The sequence below is a fragment of the Bos grunniens genome, chromosome 28 (genome assembly GCF_055505025.1).
Source record: "Bos grunniens cultivar Pamir isolate PY7600 chromosome 28, Bosgru_T2T1.0, whole genome shotgun sequence".
NCBI classification, from domain to species: Eukaryota; Metazoa; Chordata; class Mammalia; order Artiodactyla; family Bovidae; genus Bos; species Bos grunniens.
This window is the reverse complement of record NC_141192.1, coordinates 10,447,429-10,465,718: the sequence shown is the minus strand read 5'-3', so window position 1 is coordinate 10,465,718 and position 18,290 is coordinate 10,447,429. Positions and strand designations below refer to the sequence as shown.

Sequence of the window (18,290 nt, the reverse complement as noted above, 5' to 3'; positions counted from 1 at the left end):
TCCTTCGTCCATGGGATTTTCCAGGCAAGAGTACTGGAGTGGGGTGCCAAGATGATCATGGTCCCTGCTTTATAAAAAAGAAACGGTCACACAGAAACTGCTTTCATCTTTGCTCCACAAAACCTACACACATGTACTTAATGCCATTTTCTCCTCTTCCCTTGAATCAAAGGACACTTTCACCTGCCTAATCTTCTTTCCAGAGACAGTTTCCTCTGGTCTCCAAGAAAAGCTGACCCCAGTAAACATCCCCTTCATTTCTTTATATCAACCACTCCCCTTCCACTCTGTTCCTTAAAGCAAACAAACAAAAGAAAGCCCCTTCCCTGAAAATCTCCTTGAAAGCACTACACCTACTCACCATCTCCATGTCCCCTGCTTTCCCCAGCCCACACAGCTGCTCCCACCTAGATCACCAGTGGCCTTAAGTGAGCACTTGGCAATTCTGTTCTCACCTGACCAACCACAGACATGACTGACCACTCAGGTCTCACTGAGATGCTGTCCCCTCGGCTTCTGTGAAAGCAGACTCTCTGGGTTTCCCCTACTTCACACTGCTTCTTCCCCAGTAAGGAAGCCACATACAGGGACTTCCCTGGTGGTCCGGTAGCTAAGACTCCACGCTCCCCGTACAAGAACCAGATCCCGCATGTCACAACCAAGAGTCTGCATGTCTCCAACGAAGATCCCCCGTGCCAGCAACCAAGACCTGGTGCAGCCAAGTAAAATAAATACAAATAAGTATTAAACAAAAGAAACCACGTAACATAACACTGAAGATATAAGAAAGGCACATCTAAGCAACCAGAGGTGAGGAGTTTTCTGCACCTTCATGTGCGGGCACCACACCAAGGGTGTCACCGCTGGGGCTCCTGGCACCACTGAACTCTCTGGTCTCACCTGCTGGAAGAGAAGCTCCTCTGCTCTAAGTCTCTCCATCATCTCCTGCTCCATCAAAGCTACTTCTCTTTCATGCTCCAATTGGGCCATTTCCTCTTGTCTCTCGCATGATTTAAAGAAAAGCATCACATTACTAATTACAGATAAAACAATTTGTAAAACACAATTTTGAAAGCATCTTAACTGCCACCAATAGGGAAAGGAAAGCAAATTATAGTCTATCCATTAGGAAACTATATAATTGGGGAAAATGTATTATTTCAACAAAGAGCATAAAATTAAAGTTACACATTGAATGTTGTTCACAGTTGTGTAAAAAAAAAAAAAACAACTCCAGACAGTATGTAGAAAAAAGATTAGACTACCTAAAAATACCTAAAAATCTAAATAGAGGTCTTTGTTTTCTTCTACTTTTTCATGTTGCCCAGTTTTGTATAATAAACATACTATTTTTATAATAAAAAGAAATGATAATATTGAACTTCTTTTAAAAAGCAAAGACACTGGGCCAATTATTTCACTCATATAATTTTATAACAGACGATCCAAAATGGAACAGGATAAAAAGCCTATTAATAAACCCAAACATCTTTGGTCAATTAATCTATGACAAAAGAAGAAAGAATATACAATGGAGAAAAAACAGTCTGTTCAATAAATGATGCTGTGAAAACCGGACAATTATATGTAAAAGGATGAAATCAGAACATTCTCTAGTACCCTACACAAAAATAAACCCCAAATGGATTAAAGCCCTAAATGTAAGACTGGATACTATAAAACTCCTAGAACAAAACATAGGCAGGACACTCTTTGACCTAAATTGCAGTGATATCTTTTTTGACCCATCTCCTAGAGTAATGGAAATAAAAATAAACAAATGGGACCTAATTAAACTTAAAAGCTTTTGCACAGCAAAGGAAACCATAAACAAAATTAAAAGACAACCTACAGAATGGGAAAAAATATTTGCAGATGATGCAGCCAACAAGGAAATTAATCTCCAAAATATACAAGCAGCTCATATAGCTGAATATCAAAACAAACAAACAACTCAATCAAAAAATGGGCAGAAATTCTAAATAGACTTATCTTCAAAGAAGACATAGAGATGGCCAAAATATATATGAAAAGATGCTAAACATCACTATTAGAGAAATGCAAAACAAAACTACAATGAGCTATCACCTCACACCAGTTTGAATGGCCAGCATCAAAAAGTTTACAAATAATAAATGTTGGAGGTGATATGGAGTAAAAGGAACCCTTCCCTACACTGTTGGTGGGAATGTAAATTGGTACAATCACCATGGAGAAAAGTATGGAGGTTCCTTAAAACATGAAAAATAGAACCCACATGATCCTTCAATTTCACTCCTGGACATATATCTGGAGAAAACTCTAATTCAAAAAGACACATGCATCCCAATGTTCACTTAAGCACTATTTACAATAGTCAAGACATGGAAGCAACCTAACAGTCCAGTGATAGTTAAATGGATAAAAAAAAATGTGGTACATATATACAAAGGCATGCTGCTGCTGCTGCTGCTGCTGTTGCTAAGTCGCTTCAGTCGTGTCCGACTCTGTGCGACCCCATAGACAGCAGCCCACCAGGCTCCCCAATCCCTGGGATTCTCCAGGCAAGAACACAGGAGTGGGTTGCCATTGCCTTCTCCAATGCATGAAACTGAAAAGTGAAAGTGAAGTCGCTCAGTTGTGTCTGACTCTTAGCGACCCCATGGACTGCAGCCTACCAGGCTCCTCCATCCATGGGATTTTTCCAGGCAAGAGTACCAGAGGGGGTGCCATCGCCTTCTCAGACAAAGGCATACTCAGTTCAGTTCAGTTGCTCAGTAGTGTCCGACTCTGCGACCCCATGAATCGCAGCATGCCAGGCCTCCCTGTCCATCACCGACTCCCGGAGTTCACTGAGACTCATGTCCATCGAGTCAGTGATGCCATCCAGCCATCTCATCCTCTGTCGTCCCCTTCTCCTCCTGCACCCAATCCCTCCCAGCATCAGAGTCTTTTCCAATGAGTCAACTCTTCGCATGAGGTGGCCAAAGTACTGGAGTTTCAGCTTTAGCATCATTCCTTCCAAAGAAATCCCAGGACTGATCTCTTTTAGGATGGACTGGTTGGATCTCCTTGCAGTCCAAGGGACTCTCCAACACCACAGTTCAAAAGCATCAATTCTTCGGTGCTCAGCTTTCTTCACAGTCCAACTCTCACATCCATACACAACCACAGGAAAAACCATGGCCTTGACTGGACGGACCTTTGTTGGCAAAGTAATGTCTCTGCTTTTGAATATGCTATCTAGGTTGGTCATAACTTTCCTTCCAAGGAGTAAGCGTCTTTTAATTTCATGGCTGCAGTCACCATCTGCATTGATTTTGGAGCCCCAAACAATAAAGTCTGACACTGTTTCCACTGTTTCCCCATCTATTTCCCATGAAGTGATGGGACCAGATGCCATGATCTTCGTTTTCTGAATGTTGAGTTTTAAGCCAACTTTTTCACTCTCGTCTTTCACCTTCATCAAGAGGCTTTTTAGTTCCTCTTCACTTTCTGCAATAAGGGTGGTGTCCTCTGCATATCTGAGGTTAGTGATATTTCTCCCAGCAATCTTGATTCCAGCTTGTGCTTCCTCCAGCCCAGCATTTCTCATGATGTACTCTGCATAGAAGTTAAATAAGCAGGGTGACAATATACAGCCTTGACGTACTCCTTTTCCTATTTGGAGCCAGTCTGTTGTTCCATGTCCAGTTCTAACTGTTGCTTCCTGACCTGCATACAGATTTCTCAAGAGGCAGGTCAGGTGGTCTGGTATTCCCATCTCTTTCAGGATTTTCCACAGTTTATTGTGATCCACACAAAGGCTTTGGCATAGTCAATAAAGCATAAATAGATGTTTTTCTGGACCTCTCTTGCTTTTTCCATGATCCAGCAGATGTTGGCAATTTCATCTCTGGTTCCTCTGCCTTTTCTAAAACCAGCTTGAACATCTGGAAGTTAATGGTTCACGTATTGCTGAAGCCTGGCTTGGAGAATTTTGAGCATTACTTTACTAGTGTGTGAGATGAGTGCAATTGTGCGGTAGTTTGAGCATTCTTTGGCATTACCTTTCTTTGGGATTGGAATAAAAACTGACCTTTTCCAGTCCTGTGGCCACTGCTGAGTTTTCCAAATTTGCTGGCATATTGAGTGCTGGCATATTGACCCCATAGATGGCAGCCCACCAGGCTCCCCCGTCCCTGGGATTCTCCAGGCAAGAACACTGGAGTGGGTTGCCATTGTCTTCTCCAATGCATGAAAGTGAAAAGTGAAAGTGAAGTCGCTCAGTCATGTCCGACTCTTCACGACCCCATGGACTGCAGCCCACCAGGCTCCTCCGTCCATGGGATTTTTCCAGGCAAGAGTACTGGAGTGGGGTGCCATCACCTTCTTAGACAAAGGCATACTACTCAGCCACAAAAAAAGAATGCCATTTGCAGCAACATGGATGGACCTAGAGATTATAATACTAAGTCACACAAAGACAAGTGTTATACAATATCACTTACATGCGAAATCTAAAAAATGATACACACAGACTTATTTACAAAACAGGAACAGACACAAAGACATAGAAAACAAAGCTATGGTTACCAAAAGGGAAAGGTTCAGGGAGAGGGGAGGGATAAATTAGGAATCTGGAAGTAATGTATACACCCTACTACGTATTAGTAAAGAAGGACCTACTGTACAGCGCAGAGAACTAGACTGACTATTTAGTAATAATCTATATGGAAAAAGAATCTAAAAAATATATATGTACATAATACATACATAGATCTGAGTCACTTTACTGTACACCTAAAACTAATATTGTAAACCAACTATTCTTTGATAAATAATAACTTTTTAAAACTATACCCATATTTACCTGTTTCTCCATGGTCACATTTTTCTTATACTTATAAATCCACAGTGCTAAATATTCTATTGGATCCACTGGACGCATCCTTGCCACTTCTGCAAGGCCTTCAGTTAGACATGTCCCAAGAAACTTATGAAGATACGCTGACTCCATTTCTAATTGCTAAATAAAAACTTCTAAAAGATAAACGTTTTGCATTAGTGCAGGAAATTTTCAATGAAGGCACAGTCAAGGCAGAGTCCAGTGAGGCCAACAAAGCCTTACCTTCTGTCACCAGCCATGGGCACCTGCCATCAGCACATTAGGGCACAAGCAAGCTGGCTCCAGGATGCTTCTAGCAGTTTCCAAAATGGCTCCACAAAAGTTGCCACAACGAGAATAGTTTCCAAATCCTGAAGGACCCTGGAGTCCAAGGGTCAGAGAAGGGTTACTTTCATTATTGTGAGATGTCCATATGACAAGAGATGCATGTCTTACTAAATCCTCACAGCATACCTGAATGTGGTATCCTTAGCCCCACTGTGCAGATGAGGATGACCAGGCACCAAGAGTGTAAGCAAACAGCCCAGGATCACACAGGTTGTGCATGATGGAGAGGGAATTATAGCCAACTCTTGATTCCAGAACTGTTATCCTACATGACTTAAGATGTTCGTTGCAAGCCATGAGAGTTATTTCTTGAAAATATCACAATCGTCCACCTCAAATTTTTTAAAACTCCAAATATCTCAAGGCCAAAGAATTAAAAAAAAAAAATCCAACCTTCCAAGAATAGCATATGAAGTTCCTTGTGCTTTGGCTCCACTTTTCTTTCCAGGCTCACTTCCAGATATCAGTTCTGGCTCCTGGGCTTTAACTGCACAGAAGATCTTGCCATCCTGCTGCTCATGTCTTGCATGTTCCCATCTCCATGACTTTTACATGTGATGGCACCCTCAATCCCCCTCAGTTTGGAAAATACTTCCTCACCTGAAAGACATCGATCCCCTCTCATTTCTCCCTGCTGTGGCTCATATAACTGTCTCCCAGGCAATGCAAAGACGGTCCTCCTTTCCCAAGCAGCTCACACAGCATTTGTCACACTACCTGAGCACTCTCTGTGTATGCATGTGTCTGTCCTCCCACAAGAGGACAAGTTTCTCTAGCTCCTCAAAAAGTATGGCTCACTCACACCGTGGACACAGCTGGCCCTCCATGGGCAAGTGAATGAGTTTCTCCACTCTCTCAGTAATGTCCCAATTTACTAATGAATCTGGACAAGAATAATCTTAGACAAGAAAGGAAGGAAGAATAAAAGAAAGAGGGAGCGTGGGAGGAATGCAGTAACCATTCTGTCTCAGGTGCTTTGAAAACAGTGATCACCTTTGAATTACCCATATGGAATTCAGATTCCTCTGAGAATCTGATGAAATGTATTCATTATTCAAAAAATACACACTGAGTATCTGTTATATTCAGATAGGAGCAATTTCAGGGGACAGAATGTGTGTCTAGACCTGTCCCTAAACAACTGCACCTAATATTCTGCACAAAATTGTAGAAACAATGACCCCTTGATTTCCATTCATAGATCTCAAACCTACTCTCTCTCTCATTGATAGGAGTACAAAATGGCATAACACCATGGAGAAGGATTTGTAAATATCTTGAAAATTACATATGTATTTACCATTGGACTCATCAATTTCACATCTGGGATCCTATCTTACAAAAATATGAAGTGATATTATTACTGAGATCCAAGTCCATATGCCTGTCACACAGTGAGGCCAAAACAATACCAAAGCGTCAGAGTTTGGAACAGAGAAAGGTTTATTGCAGGGCCATGCAAGGAACTGGGTGGCTCATGCCTTAAAAACCCTAAAGTCCCCAAAAGCTCTCAGCCAAGCCCTTTTCTAGGAAAGATGAGGAGTGGAGTTAGTTGTTGCAAACTTCTTGGTATCAGATCATGGTCAGGTAATGGTGTTCCTGTAAATGTTCTGCCCAAAAGTTGCAGGGTGTGGGGAGGAACAGGTTCCACAGGCAGCCACCGCTAGTAGGAATGGGGGAGAGGTTCACCGCTGCCTCAACCCAGGGCTAAGGCCAAGGGGTGGCCCTGGCAAGGGCTCTGAAACTTTGCAGGACAGAGCCCCCGGCCTGTTCCCTGGGCCCTCCAGCCAGCCCATTGGCCCGAGGCCAGGTAAACTGGAGGGCTCCATGGAGAAAGCCTGGATTCGCCTCTTACCGCACTCTGCACCTGAGGACCACCACTCCACAGATCTCTACTCCACCAACAGATCCTCAGCTGTGCTCCAGAGTAACGGTAGCTGACAGTTGGCTGCTTGTGGGTGAAGCCCACTGCAGCAACAACCAATGGTTAAGCAGGACCACTAACGGTCACTCACTGATGGTTGGTTGGTTGGTTATGGGCGGGCCCACTGCCTGTACTGACTAATGGCTGAGCCGAACCAATGCCTGCTAAGGGGTGTCCAGAGCAACTGCTGCATTCTAAGGGCTGAGCTCCCTATGCTCTGTTACAATACATACACAGAGTTGTTTTGCACTATCACTAACAATAACCAAATTGGGAATCCATCGTTAAGGTACAGCCACACAATGAATTATTGTGCAAATAAAAAGAGAATGAGGAAGGTCTCCAAAACCAGGAGTGAGGACATACTGTGAAGGCGTGGCGTGGTGGGCGAGGGGGGGGGGGGGGGGCGGGTAGGGATGCAATATGCAGAAATTGCATCTAGTATGCCCTCTTTGGTATTAACAACTGCTATGGGGAAAAGAATGTGTGCTTGTGTATCCACATTGTCATAAAGACAAACCAAAACCCGGCACAAATTTAATGCCCTACCTAGCTGGCACTGGCATCTTACCCACACAGAGAAAAGAATGATTATAACTGAGTATGGAACATAGTATCCTAATTGCACTTCTTCAATGGGATAATACTCTAAAGACAAAAATAACTACACTGACATCTCAATTCCATTTGAAACACACTAGCAATTTAAAGGACTTTTTCCTGGTGGCTCAGGCAGTGAAGAATCTGCCTGCAATGCAGGAAATCTGGAACAAATTCCTGCTGCAACTCCAGAAAGCTAACACAAGAGAAGACGACCATAGTCTCGGTAAGGAGAAACGGCTGCATCGTCTCAACAGAACCCAAAGTTACTTCGTTTGGCTTGCTTCCTCTCCACGAAACAGCAAAAATACCCAGCCTGTTGTAAGGCATATTTTTCAGACACACCAACAGGCATCTTGGCTCAACATAAGAAAGCCCATTTCCACAGAAACAGCTGCCTTAAGCCTGGTGAAGCTGTCCGAAGAAACAGAGGTTCCTCGCTCACGTTTGGGATAAAGCCGGCCGAGTGGGAGAGGAAGGGATGGAATACGGTGGCCAGTTAAATTTAAAATTTCGGATAAACAAGAAACGATTTTGTATTATACACTTTACTATACTTGTGCTAAACAGTGATTTCTTATTTCTCTGAAATTCAAATTTAACTGGGTACCCCGAATTTTACCTGACCTGGATTCCGAGAGCTTCGGTAGCTTTTCTATCCCAGACCCGCCTCCCCTGCCCCTCCAAAAGGCGCGGCGCTGCTCACCAGTGAGGAGGAGGAGGAGGACTCAGCCACAGAGGTGCCGCCCTGCGCTGAGCTATTCCTCTCTCGCACCACTGGTAGGTCCAAGGGCCAAAGCTGCCTCTGCCCGCTGGAACCCAGCCCAGCACCGGAAGCTGTTCTTCCCAAAAGGCATTCTAGAGGCTGGCGCCTGACGCATGCGCCTACCTACCTGCAGAGAGCGTCCCGTTGCTAGGCAACGAGCCCGCGCGCCCCTGGGCTGGAGACTGCCTGGATCAAAGAAAGAAGAGTGCGCGCTGAGAGCTAAGCTGACAACGCTGGGCCGAGGTCAGACGAGGGGGCGCGCGGGCCGGGGCGTGAGCGATGGTGGGGGTTGAGGGGGGAGGGGAGCGTACGGAGGAGTAGATGCTGCAGAGAGAAGCTGGAGGAGTGGGGCGAGGTAGGATGCGCAGCTGAGAGGAAGCTGCGCCCGAGGTGTGCAGGGTGCTGGATGGAGAGCCGGAAGCACCAGGGTAGGTGAGCAGAGACAGGATGTTCAATTTAGAGGCTGTGAGGAGGGGCCAGCCAAAAGGAGGAATCGACAAAGCGAGACTGGCAAGCACAGTACACACGGAGAGAGCAAGGACAGAGGCTGACCTGGGCGGGGCGGGGCGGGGCCGGGAATGGAGGTGCGCTAAGGCTACCTGTAGGTGAAGCCCGCACGGCTTAAGGCCAGAGAAGAGTGTAGCAATCTAACATCCTGGTATTTTCTAAACCTAGCGCTTTTGCACCTGCTGGTGACTTCTGCTTGGATCCTGTCCACTGGGCGGTGGGGCGGGGGGGGGGGGGGGGCGAGGTGGGGGGGGAAATAGCACATCTAAGAGCTGTAAATTCAGTTTTATTTGGGGACTTAACTGAGGATTATAGCCCTACAGACAGCCTCTCAGACAACTCTGAGAAACTGCTTCAGCATGGAAGAGGTGAGGGCAGAGGTCAGCGTATAGGAGATTTGGAGAACGGGTACCTGCAGTCAAACACATATCTAGGTAAAAGTTTACTGCTAGTTATCAAGCACACACAGTTTAATTATTTTATTGCTTTTCTAAGTATGTAAGATGCAAGAAATTGGGTTTATAAATTTTTCTCCTGAAAATTTCTATCTGAAGGTTTATTCTGTCAGTTTTCCCAGAGAGTAGAGTATCTCATCCCTGACTTCCACCCTGAACACTTTTCAGGCCGTGTTAGTGACTCAGTGAACAACTGCTAATGACTCAGTCCTTGTGGAGCCAGCTGGCTGGAAACATTCTTTAGTTGGCACTCCTTTCAGAACGAGCGCAGGTGCCCCCACCTCCAGGAAGTCTTCCAACCTTTTTCATCTCCCCCACCATCTGCAGCCTTCCCTGGGCTAGTTGTTTTGCACAGTTCTTGACTAGCCTCTCCCATGTCTTGTTTCAGTTTATGTGGGGCAGTGCTGGGCACGAGATGCTTCACTAAATGTTGGTTGAGATAGTAAGTGCCAGCATGAGCGCTGACAGACGGAAGGCTCAGCAACGTTTGGTCCTCAGTGGCTGCCACACTGCAGTAAGTGTGGCAAACTGGATGAACTATCTGCTCCAAACTTGGTGATTCTGCCCCCTGGGAAGGGTAGGTGTACTGGGATTAAGGCAAAGGAGAGCTGTGACTGTGTATCACCTGGGGATTCTGTTAAAATGCAGACTCTCATTCTGTAAGTCTGAGGTGGGACCTGAGAATCTGCATTTCAACAACTCGAAGGTGATGCAATGCTGCTGACTGTGGACCATACTTTGATGAGATGGGGTGTAGAAAGTAGTTTATTTGGGTGCTTTGGTTCAGGTGCATTAGTCACAGATTGGCAGAAGGAGCCACCACATATTCCCATCCCACCCTTCACCACTACCCCAAATGTAGTGACTTTAAACACTTATTATCTTACAGTTTTTGAAGTTTGAGATCCAAGATGAACCGTACAGGGTTAACATCAGAGTGTTTCATCAGGGCTGGTTCCTCCTGGATGCCCTAGGAAAGATCCCTTTCCTTGCCTTTTCCAGCTTCCAGAGGTCACCCACCCTCCTTGGCTCATGGTCCTGAATCACATCTTTTCTCCCTCTGCTGCCATCACCACGCCTCCTGCTACCCTGTCTGACTTTACTGTGTCCCTCTTAGAAAGACTCTTGTGATTACATTGTGCCTACCTAGATTTGTTGTTATTTTAGTGGCTAAATTGTGTCTGACTCTTTTCGACTCCATGGTCTATAACCCACCAGGATCCTCTGTCCACAGGATTTCCCAGGCAAGAATACTGAAGTGGGTTACCATTTCATTCTCTAGGTAATCTTCCAGACCCAGGGATTGAAGCCACATCTCCTGCACTGACAGGCAGATTCTTTACCACTGAGCCACCTGGAAAGCCTGCATACCTGGATAATCCAGTATAATTTCCCCAAAACAAAAAATGCTTAATTTAATCACGTCTGCAAACTCCTCTTTGTCATATAAGGTAACGTAGTTCATAGATTCCAGGTATTACTTTGTGAACACCTTTGGGAACCATTATTCTGCCCTGACACACTGTATATTTCCTAGGGACAAGGACATTTTCTTACTCATATTTGAATTACCACAACCAGGAAGTTTAACCTTGATACAATTCTATTATGGAACTTACAGTTCACATTCAGTTTTTCCAACAATGTCCTTTACAGAATTCTATCTTCTGGTCTACATCCAACTAAGGATCATATATTGAATTTAGTTGGGATGGCTGTTTAGGCTCCTTTGATCTGGACCAGTGCCTCATCTTTTTTGTCTTTCCTGATGTTGACATTTTAAGAGTATACCCCAGTTACAGACTTTCTCTCAACTTGGCTTTGTTTGATGTCAGATTCCAGTTTTGCATTTGGGGCAAGAACCTACAGAAATGTATTGTGTCCCAGGACAAAGTGCATCACATCAGGAGACACATAATGTTATTTTGTCCCTTTATGGGTGATGTTTGCTTTGATCATTTGGTTAACATTGTGCCTTTGATCATTTGGTTAACATTCAGGTTTTACCACTGTGAAGTTTCTGTATTTCTTTTTGGAGTTAATCCATAATTTGTGGAGAGAAACTTTGGGACTATATGAATATCCTGCTGCTGCTAAGTCACTTCAGTCGTGTCCGACTCTGTGCGACCCCATGGACTGCAGCCTACCAGGCTTCTCTGTCCATGGGATTCTCCAGGCAAGAACACTGGAGTGGGTTGCCATTTCCTTCTCCATATGAATATCCTACTCCTTGTCAAATATTCACTAAGTTTTAGTGTTCACTGATGATTGCTTCAGTTATACTATGATCATCACAAAATATTTTAAAATTTCATTTTTCTTTCCACATTTATTAGCTGGCATTCTTCTTTATGAAAGAATTTGCCTGCTCTCCCATTCAGTAATTTATTCTTATATGGACTCATGGATTCTTACTTTATTCAGTTGATTATAATCCATTACAGTCATTATTGTTGAAGCTAAAACTCCAATACTTTGGCCACTTGATGCAAAGAGCCAACTCATTGGAAAAGACTCTGATGCTTGGAAAGATAGAAGGCAAGTAAAGAAAGGAGCAACAGAGGATGAGATGGTTGGATGGCATCACCAGCTCAATGGACATAAGTTTGAGCCAACTCCAGGAGCTAGTGAAGGACAGAGAAGCCTGGTGTGCTGCAGTCCATGGGGTTGCAGAGTCAGACACGACTTAGCAACTGAACAATAACAACAGTCATTACTAATTTTGGTGGCCAAATTACTTCAGATTTGGCTAGTAATAGCCCCTTCAATGGAGAAGGCAGTGGCACCCCACTCCAGTACTCTTGCCTGGCAAATCCCATGGATGGAGGAGCCTGGTAGGCTGCAGTCCAAGGGGTCGATAAGAGTCGGACAAGACTGAGCGACTTCCCTTTCACTTTTCACTTTCATGCATTGGAGAAGGAAATGGCAACCCACTCCAGGGTTCTTGCCTGGAAAATCCCAGGAATGGGGGAGCCTGGTGGGCTGCCGTCTATGGGGTCGCACAGAGTCAGACACGACTGAATCGACTTAGCAGCAGCAGCAGCAGCAGCAGACCCTTCAAGCTGACTCCTCTGTCCCCAACCATTTTATTTTTTAGCATTTTCTTATTTTGGGGGGACAGCAAAATATTCCAGGTTTATTAGACTTTTCCTGCCTTGATCTTGGTCCTTTCTCCAAGGAGCCCTGATTCCTTTTAAATTGTTAAGGCTATTTAAAAGCAAATTCTATCTGAGGCTAGGTGGGTGGGGTGGGTGGTGGGTGGAAATGAGCTGGGAGCTTGGGGTTAGCAGATGCAAACTATTATATATAAAATGGATAAACAACAAGTCCTATTGTATAGCACAGGGAACTATATTCAATATTCTGTGGTAAACCATAATCGAAAAGAATATAAAAAGAATACGTATTTTAATGTATGTGTATAACTGAATCATTTTGCTGTACAGCAGAAATTAAAACATTACTAATCAACTATACTTCAATTTTTAAAAAAAAGCAGACTCTGTGTGTTCATTGCTACTGAGGTGTTTTGGGTTCTAGGCCTTTGCAGTGCAAAGAGCTAGGAATTTTTTTCCATATTCATATCTATCAATCTACTTACCTTTCCCTCCTTAAACTGTAAAGTGCCTCCAGAAAATGTTAGGACTTGATCTAAGCCTATTATTCACTTTATTATTAGCTCTTTTGGAGTTAAAATGTGTCAGCTTCAGAAATATGAAGATGGTCAGGAAGAGGCTGGGTGCCAGGCGATTTCATGTCACAATCTTCCACTGTAACAGCTAATAGTAAATATTTGTTACTCGCCAAGCTATGTGCTTCACATGTATTTAGTATCTCTTCTAATCCTCACAATTATGAAATACATATTTTTGTTATTCTGTTCCTAGATCAGAAAGCTGAGGCTCAGAGAGACTTGGTAACTTGCTGAAGATCACACAGCTAATAAACAGGAGACCCAGGGCTGGAACTTGGTCTGTTTGATCTTGGAGTCTGTGTTCCTCCTGCTGCATACACCTCTGCTCAGGTAGCCCTGGGCAGTAGCTACAGTGCCAGGCATTTTCCCTCCCTCTCTGCCTCAGGGCTTCTCAGTGGTCCGTGGTGAAATATATAAGCCTGTCTTATCTATGTCATAGATGACTGTAGCTTTTAACCTCACAATAGTGTGGCTTGCTAGGTGCCCAGAGACCCTCTTACACCCTCCTGCCTGCTCAGCTATTTCCTTCCTACTCAAGAGTAGAGATGTGTGGATAAGTGGAGGCCTCAGCCACTCTTAAATACCCATCCACCAAGCTCCTGGCCAGATGAACCCCAGGACCTATTTTGTGACCTAGGACAGCTGGAAAGCTTGAGAAAAAAGTTCATTTGAATGTAAGAGCTATTGGCAAGTGCATATATATTTATTGGTAATTTGGGGGAAGGATGGGCTCCCAGAAACATCTCACTTTTGTCCCCAAATGAATCTCCATTGGTTAGACTGTGTCTATTTTTTTTGTTTTAAGTCCAATTAGATTGTGACCCTGTTTTGATGTTTCCCAAGCCCGCCAGGATGGAAACCAATTACCTGAAGAGGTGCTTTGGAAATCGCCTGGCCCAGGCTCTGGCAGAAGTGGCGATGGTTCAGCCCAGTGACCCCATAGAGTACCTGGCTCACTGGCTTTATCATTACAGGAAAACGGTGAAAGCAAAAGAAAAGGTGGGTGCATGAGAGCTAGGTCAGTCTGGGGAGGGCTGTGAGCTTTCTCATAGTAACCTGAAACCCAAAGCAGGACTCTAGAGATGCCCTGGGGAGGGTCCATGCCTCCGGTGACTGACCAGACTCTACTCTGTCATATCACCCCAGGATAGACAAGAGAAGATCCAGCTGCAGAGAGAATATGAAAATAGCCTCAAAGAAACCAGAGTGGCAGAAATGCTGAAGCAAGAAGAACGTGCGATTCAAGAGCAGTGTGAAAAGTGTCACCACCAGCTAGGGAGGAGAAACTCGACAGTGGGCACACACCCACATCCCGTGGTGGGTACCAGGAAATGCACGGAGTGCACTGAGGTTCCCCAAACCTACTTTCCCTCCACAGTCATATGTTTGTATGTAAATCAATCTTACTGACAATCCTTGTCAATAAAATCCTTGTCAATGAACAAAATGCTTAAAGGCATTTTAGATTTCAGGAAATACCTTGCATGTTACTGGTTTAAAAAACCAGAGTTTAGAAAAATCTAAAGCATCACTTGGAACAAATGTATTTTCATACAAGATTCTTTGAATTCTTTTAAAAAATTACTAAATATTTTTCAGAAACCACATATGGTTTCCAGTATATACTTCAGATATATTATTTTATGTTATATACTGTTTACTTAACTAATTTAATATATACTATTTATGTATCTGGAGAAGGCAATGGCACTGCACTCCAGTACTCTTGCCTGGAAAATCCCATGGACGGAGGAGCCTGGAAGGCTGCAGTCCATGGAGTCACGAAGAGTCGGACATGACTGAGTGACTTCCCTTTCACTTTTCACTTTCATGCATTGAAGAAGGAAATGGCAACCCACTCCAGTGTTCTTGCCTGGAGAATCCCAGGGACGGGGGAGCCTGGTGGGCTGCCATCTGTGGGGTCACACAGAGTCGGACAAGTCTGAAGTGACTTAGCAGCTTAGCAGCAGCATTTATGTATCAAGCCACAAGATATCTCCTGTGATGCTCTAATAGTGGTCATGAATTATTAGAATAGTTAGCAACAACTCTGTGTTTATTAGTCTGACAAGCTTATCTTTTATCTCCCACAATTTTTGCCACAGTCTTCTGAAAAACACCATCTGTCATTTTGTGCTTTCTGCAAAGTACATGACACCTGGAGAGCAGATTGACTTCTTGAACTTGATATCTGACATCTTTGTAACGATCTCTGTATTCCTGTGCATGAAAATCTTTAACGTAGTCTTATATAATTTATTAGCTTTGGCTAGTTTCCAAAGCCAATTTTGATGAAAATATTAAGCTTTGTGTACATTTATATCAACATGCTCAGCTTTCCTCAAAATTAATAGATTTATTTTAAAGTCTGGATATTTTACATGTAGATCAAAAGAAAGATCGTTTCCTACTACAGTCTGAAAGCAGTAATTGAAGGAACCCTCCCTCAGGAACAGTTCATCATTTGAGCAGTTGTTGGGAGATGGTAGAGGTGCGATCATTAAGCAAAAGTTGTCATCACCTCGGTTGCCCACGCTAATCCTTTTCTAACACCTGGCTTCACTGTTAATGGAAATGTAAATATACAAGTCAAGGAAAGACTCCCAAAACTGTACCCTGGTTTTATGATGGAAAACTTTGCTCACATCAGTATTTTGAATTGTTCCTCTGTGTTGCACTCAGATTTCACACCCTGTAGTGTACTCCTTAAAAGATTTGGATGGACAAAAGGTTTGCTCTTCTTTTGCCAAGTGTGAGACAATTGGCAATTGTCAGGGAAATGAGAGCCAGCCTGATGCCTGGATTGGGAGCAAGTTCTCAGTTTTAGGAAAGAGTTCACGAGCAAATTGTAATTATGGAAATTTATTCCCTTTGTTAGAAGGAAGCAAAGGGAACCCAACAGGAGTCTAAAAAAAAAGCTTAATGCTTACAGGGCAAGGGAGAGCCACATCCTGGTACAAATTGAAAGAGCTAGATAAAGGGTGAGGAGGTGGTGACGTGAAAGTCACTCAGTCGTGTCCAACTCTTTGTGACACCTTGGACTATACACTCCATGTAATTCTGCAGGCCAGAATACCGGAGTGGGTAGCCTTTCCCTTCTCCAGGGGATCTTCCCAACCCAGGGATCAAACCCAGGTCTCCCACATTGCAGATGGATTCTTTACCAGCTGAGCCACAAGGGAAGCTATGGAGGTACATCAAATAGAATAACAGTCTAAGTTCTGGTTTCTTGTTGGCTCCAAGTGAATTGCAAACTGTTCCTTGCTGCTGTCACCTTTAGATTTCATCAGTAGAACTGTAAAACTTACCTGAAATAGGCCCAGAATGGGTTGCATTGGGTTTCAGAAGGCCTGCTGATTTAACTCATGGATTTTAACGCCTGTACTCAAAGTTTTGCAAGATTTTCCTAAATATCTTAAACCATCATTGCTTTTAGTGCCCCAGATTGAATACTGTTGGTCTAGTGCGTGGGTCAAAGAGAAGTAGAAACAGAGCACTCTGTGTGGTAGAGATCACATCAAATTACGGGAATCAAGAAGAGACTCACAGAGAAGATAGCATTTGAGTCAGACCTAGAAGAAAACGGGCAAAAGTTGTCCTTGTATTGGTTTCTCTTCATTAAGCAGAGGCATCTTTTAGCTAAGTAAGTCATTATTCTGTTTCTAAGTCTGAAAACCCCATTGTTATAAAGATCTGAGCCATGTTTCAGATCTTTATGTTTCAGGAATACGTTTTTATGGGAAACAATATGTAGATGTGCTGCACAGATTCATTCATAGCACTTTGGAGTTAGAAGGGTCTTAGAGATCATGTGGGCAAGTGCTTCACAGACCTCTCTGCAGTGCCTCACAGGGTCCACTGCTGATTGGACAGTGGGCGAAGTTGGGGGTAGAACTTAAGCTCCAAGGTTTCCTAGCTCACCAGGGACTGCAATTACATGCATGCTTGATGTCTCCTTGAGTCTCATAGGTCACTGAGACTGTATTCATTTTTTCCATCTTTTTTTCTCTGTGCTTCAATTTGGATAATTTCTATTGATCTGTCTTCAGGTTTACTGATCCTTTCTCCTGCAATGTCCAATATCCTATTTAGGTATTTAATGATTTTTTTTTTCATTTTGGACAGTTTATTTTTCAGTTCTAGAATTCCATTCTGGCTCCTATCTTCTCTGCTGATATACCCTATCTTTTCACTCATTATGGCCATTTTTCTCCTTTAAATCTGTAATCACTTTTAAGTTCTTGTCTGCCAATCTCATCATCTTTGTCATTTTGAGGTCTCTTTCTAGTAAATATTTTTTATCCAGATTATGGTTCACATTTTCCTACTTTTTCACATGTCTAGTAATTATTTACCTGTGTGCTGAACTTTGTATGTGATACTGTATAGGCCATCTAGACTTTGTAGTTTTTCTTTAAAAGGTGTTGAATTTTGCCCTGTCTGGCAGTTAAATTATTGGTGAATTATCTTGAAACTGTCAGATTTGTTTTATGCTTTTCTGGATAATGTCTTTTTCAGTTTTGCTCAGACTTGAGCTTGAAAATGGCAATATTGTATTCCTGCTATGCCGAGAATGTTTAGTCTCTGTGAATGACTTTGTTTGCTCCTCTGCTTTTTATTTAGCCACTGATATCTGTAGCAAGTTCCTTGGAGAAGACTAAATTCATGCAGGAGAACACAGAAGCCTTTGAGAAGGAACCCTTGAAGCAGGAATCCCTGCCAGGAACTTCAGATATGATTCCAGGAATGCAACAGAGCCCTTCTTCAGAGCCATCTGTCTCCAGCCAGGTTGACTTGAACACTGGAACTCCACAAGAAATAAATTACCAGGCTATTCAGCATGAAATTGCTCTTGAAATTCATCCTGGCTCTGAGTCTCCTCCCTAGGTTGTAGAAGGCAGATGATTCTAATGATGCTTTTCTCAAAGCTGCAAGTTGAGAAAGTGGCCAACTCAAAGAGCTCTTACTTGAAGATAATTAGCTATGTGGATTAAACCAAGATATGAGAGGTTGTGGAAAGAGGTGTCTACAGGGACTCTCCAACCCAAGTCTCATCCTGATAACCATGAAAACCCCTTAATTGTGTGAAGATTTGAACTATGTATAGGGTAAAATAAACTCATAATAAAGATTTAAAATAAGTAACTAAA

The 18,290-nt window shown here is 43.3% G+C and overlaps 2 protein-coding genes across 22 annotated transcripts in view; one reads left to right on the top strand and one right to left on the bottom strand.

Annotated features, from left to right (window-relative positions):
- DYDC1 (DPY30 domain containing 1) overlaps nt 1-8,732 on the bottom strand; it is a 23,986-nt gene extending 15,254 nt beyond the window's left edge. For 3 of the 18 annotated variants that reach the window (XR_015156723.1, XM_086381742.1, XM_086381734.1), the window contains exons 1-5: nt 7,050-7,154; nt 5,321-5,794; nt 5,090-5,227; nt 4,832-5,001; nt 901-1,002 (exon numbers count right to left, since the gene is read on the bottom strand). Coding sequence is in view for 14 of the 18 variants with exons in the window: in XM_086381742.1 (XP_086237868.1) it covers nt 901-1,002; nt 4,832-4,978 (249 nt within the window). In the remaining 4 variants the exon portion in view is untranslated. Of the gene's footprint in view, nt 1-900; nt 1,003-4,831; nt 5,002-5,089; nt 5,228-5,320; nt 5,795-7,049; nt 7,155-8,424 lie in introns of those variants that run through there. The other 15 variants (XR_015156721.1, XM_086381739.1, XM_086381732.1 and 12 more) reach the window with 10 other exon arrangements.
- DYDC2 (DPY30 domain containing 2) lies at nt 8,617-18,290 on the top strand. Of its 4 annotated transcripts, none has more exons than XM_086381748.1 (6): nt 8,617-8,727; nt 10,729-10,897; nt 13,334-13,470; nt 13,984-14,139; nt 14,287-14,457; nt 17,764-18,290. In XM_086381748.1, the coding sequence occupies exons 4-6, from the start codon at nt 13,993-13,995 to the stop codon at nt 18,025-18,027; spliced, it is 582 nt and encodes a 193-aa protein (XP_086237874.1). In that variant the 5' UTR covers nt 8,617-8,727; nt 10,729-10,897; nt 13,334-13,470; nt 13,984-13,992; the 3' UTR covers nt 18,028-18,290. The 4 variants fall into 4 exon arrangements, 3 of the variants coding, with proteins under 3 accessions (XP_086237874.1, XP_086237875.1, XP_086237873.1); XM_086381749.1 differs by lacking the exon at nt 8,617-8,727 and adding an exon at nt 8,785-8,912; XR_015156725.1 differs by lacking the exons at nt 8,617-8,727; nt 10,729-10,897; nt 13,334-13,470 and adding an exon at nt 16,577-16,783 and having other exon boundaries at nt 13,972-14,139.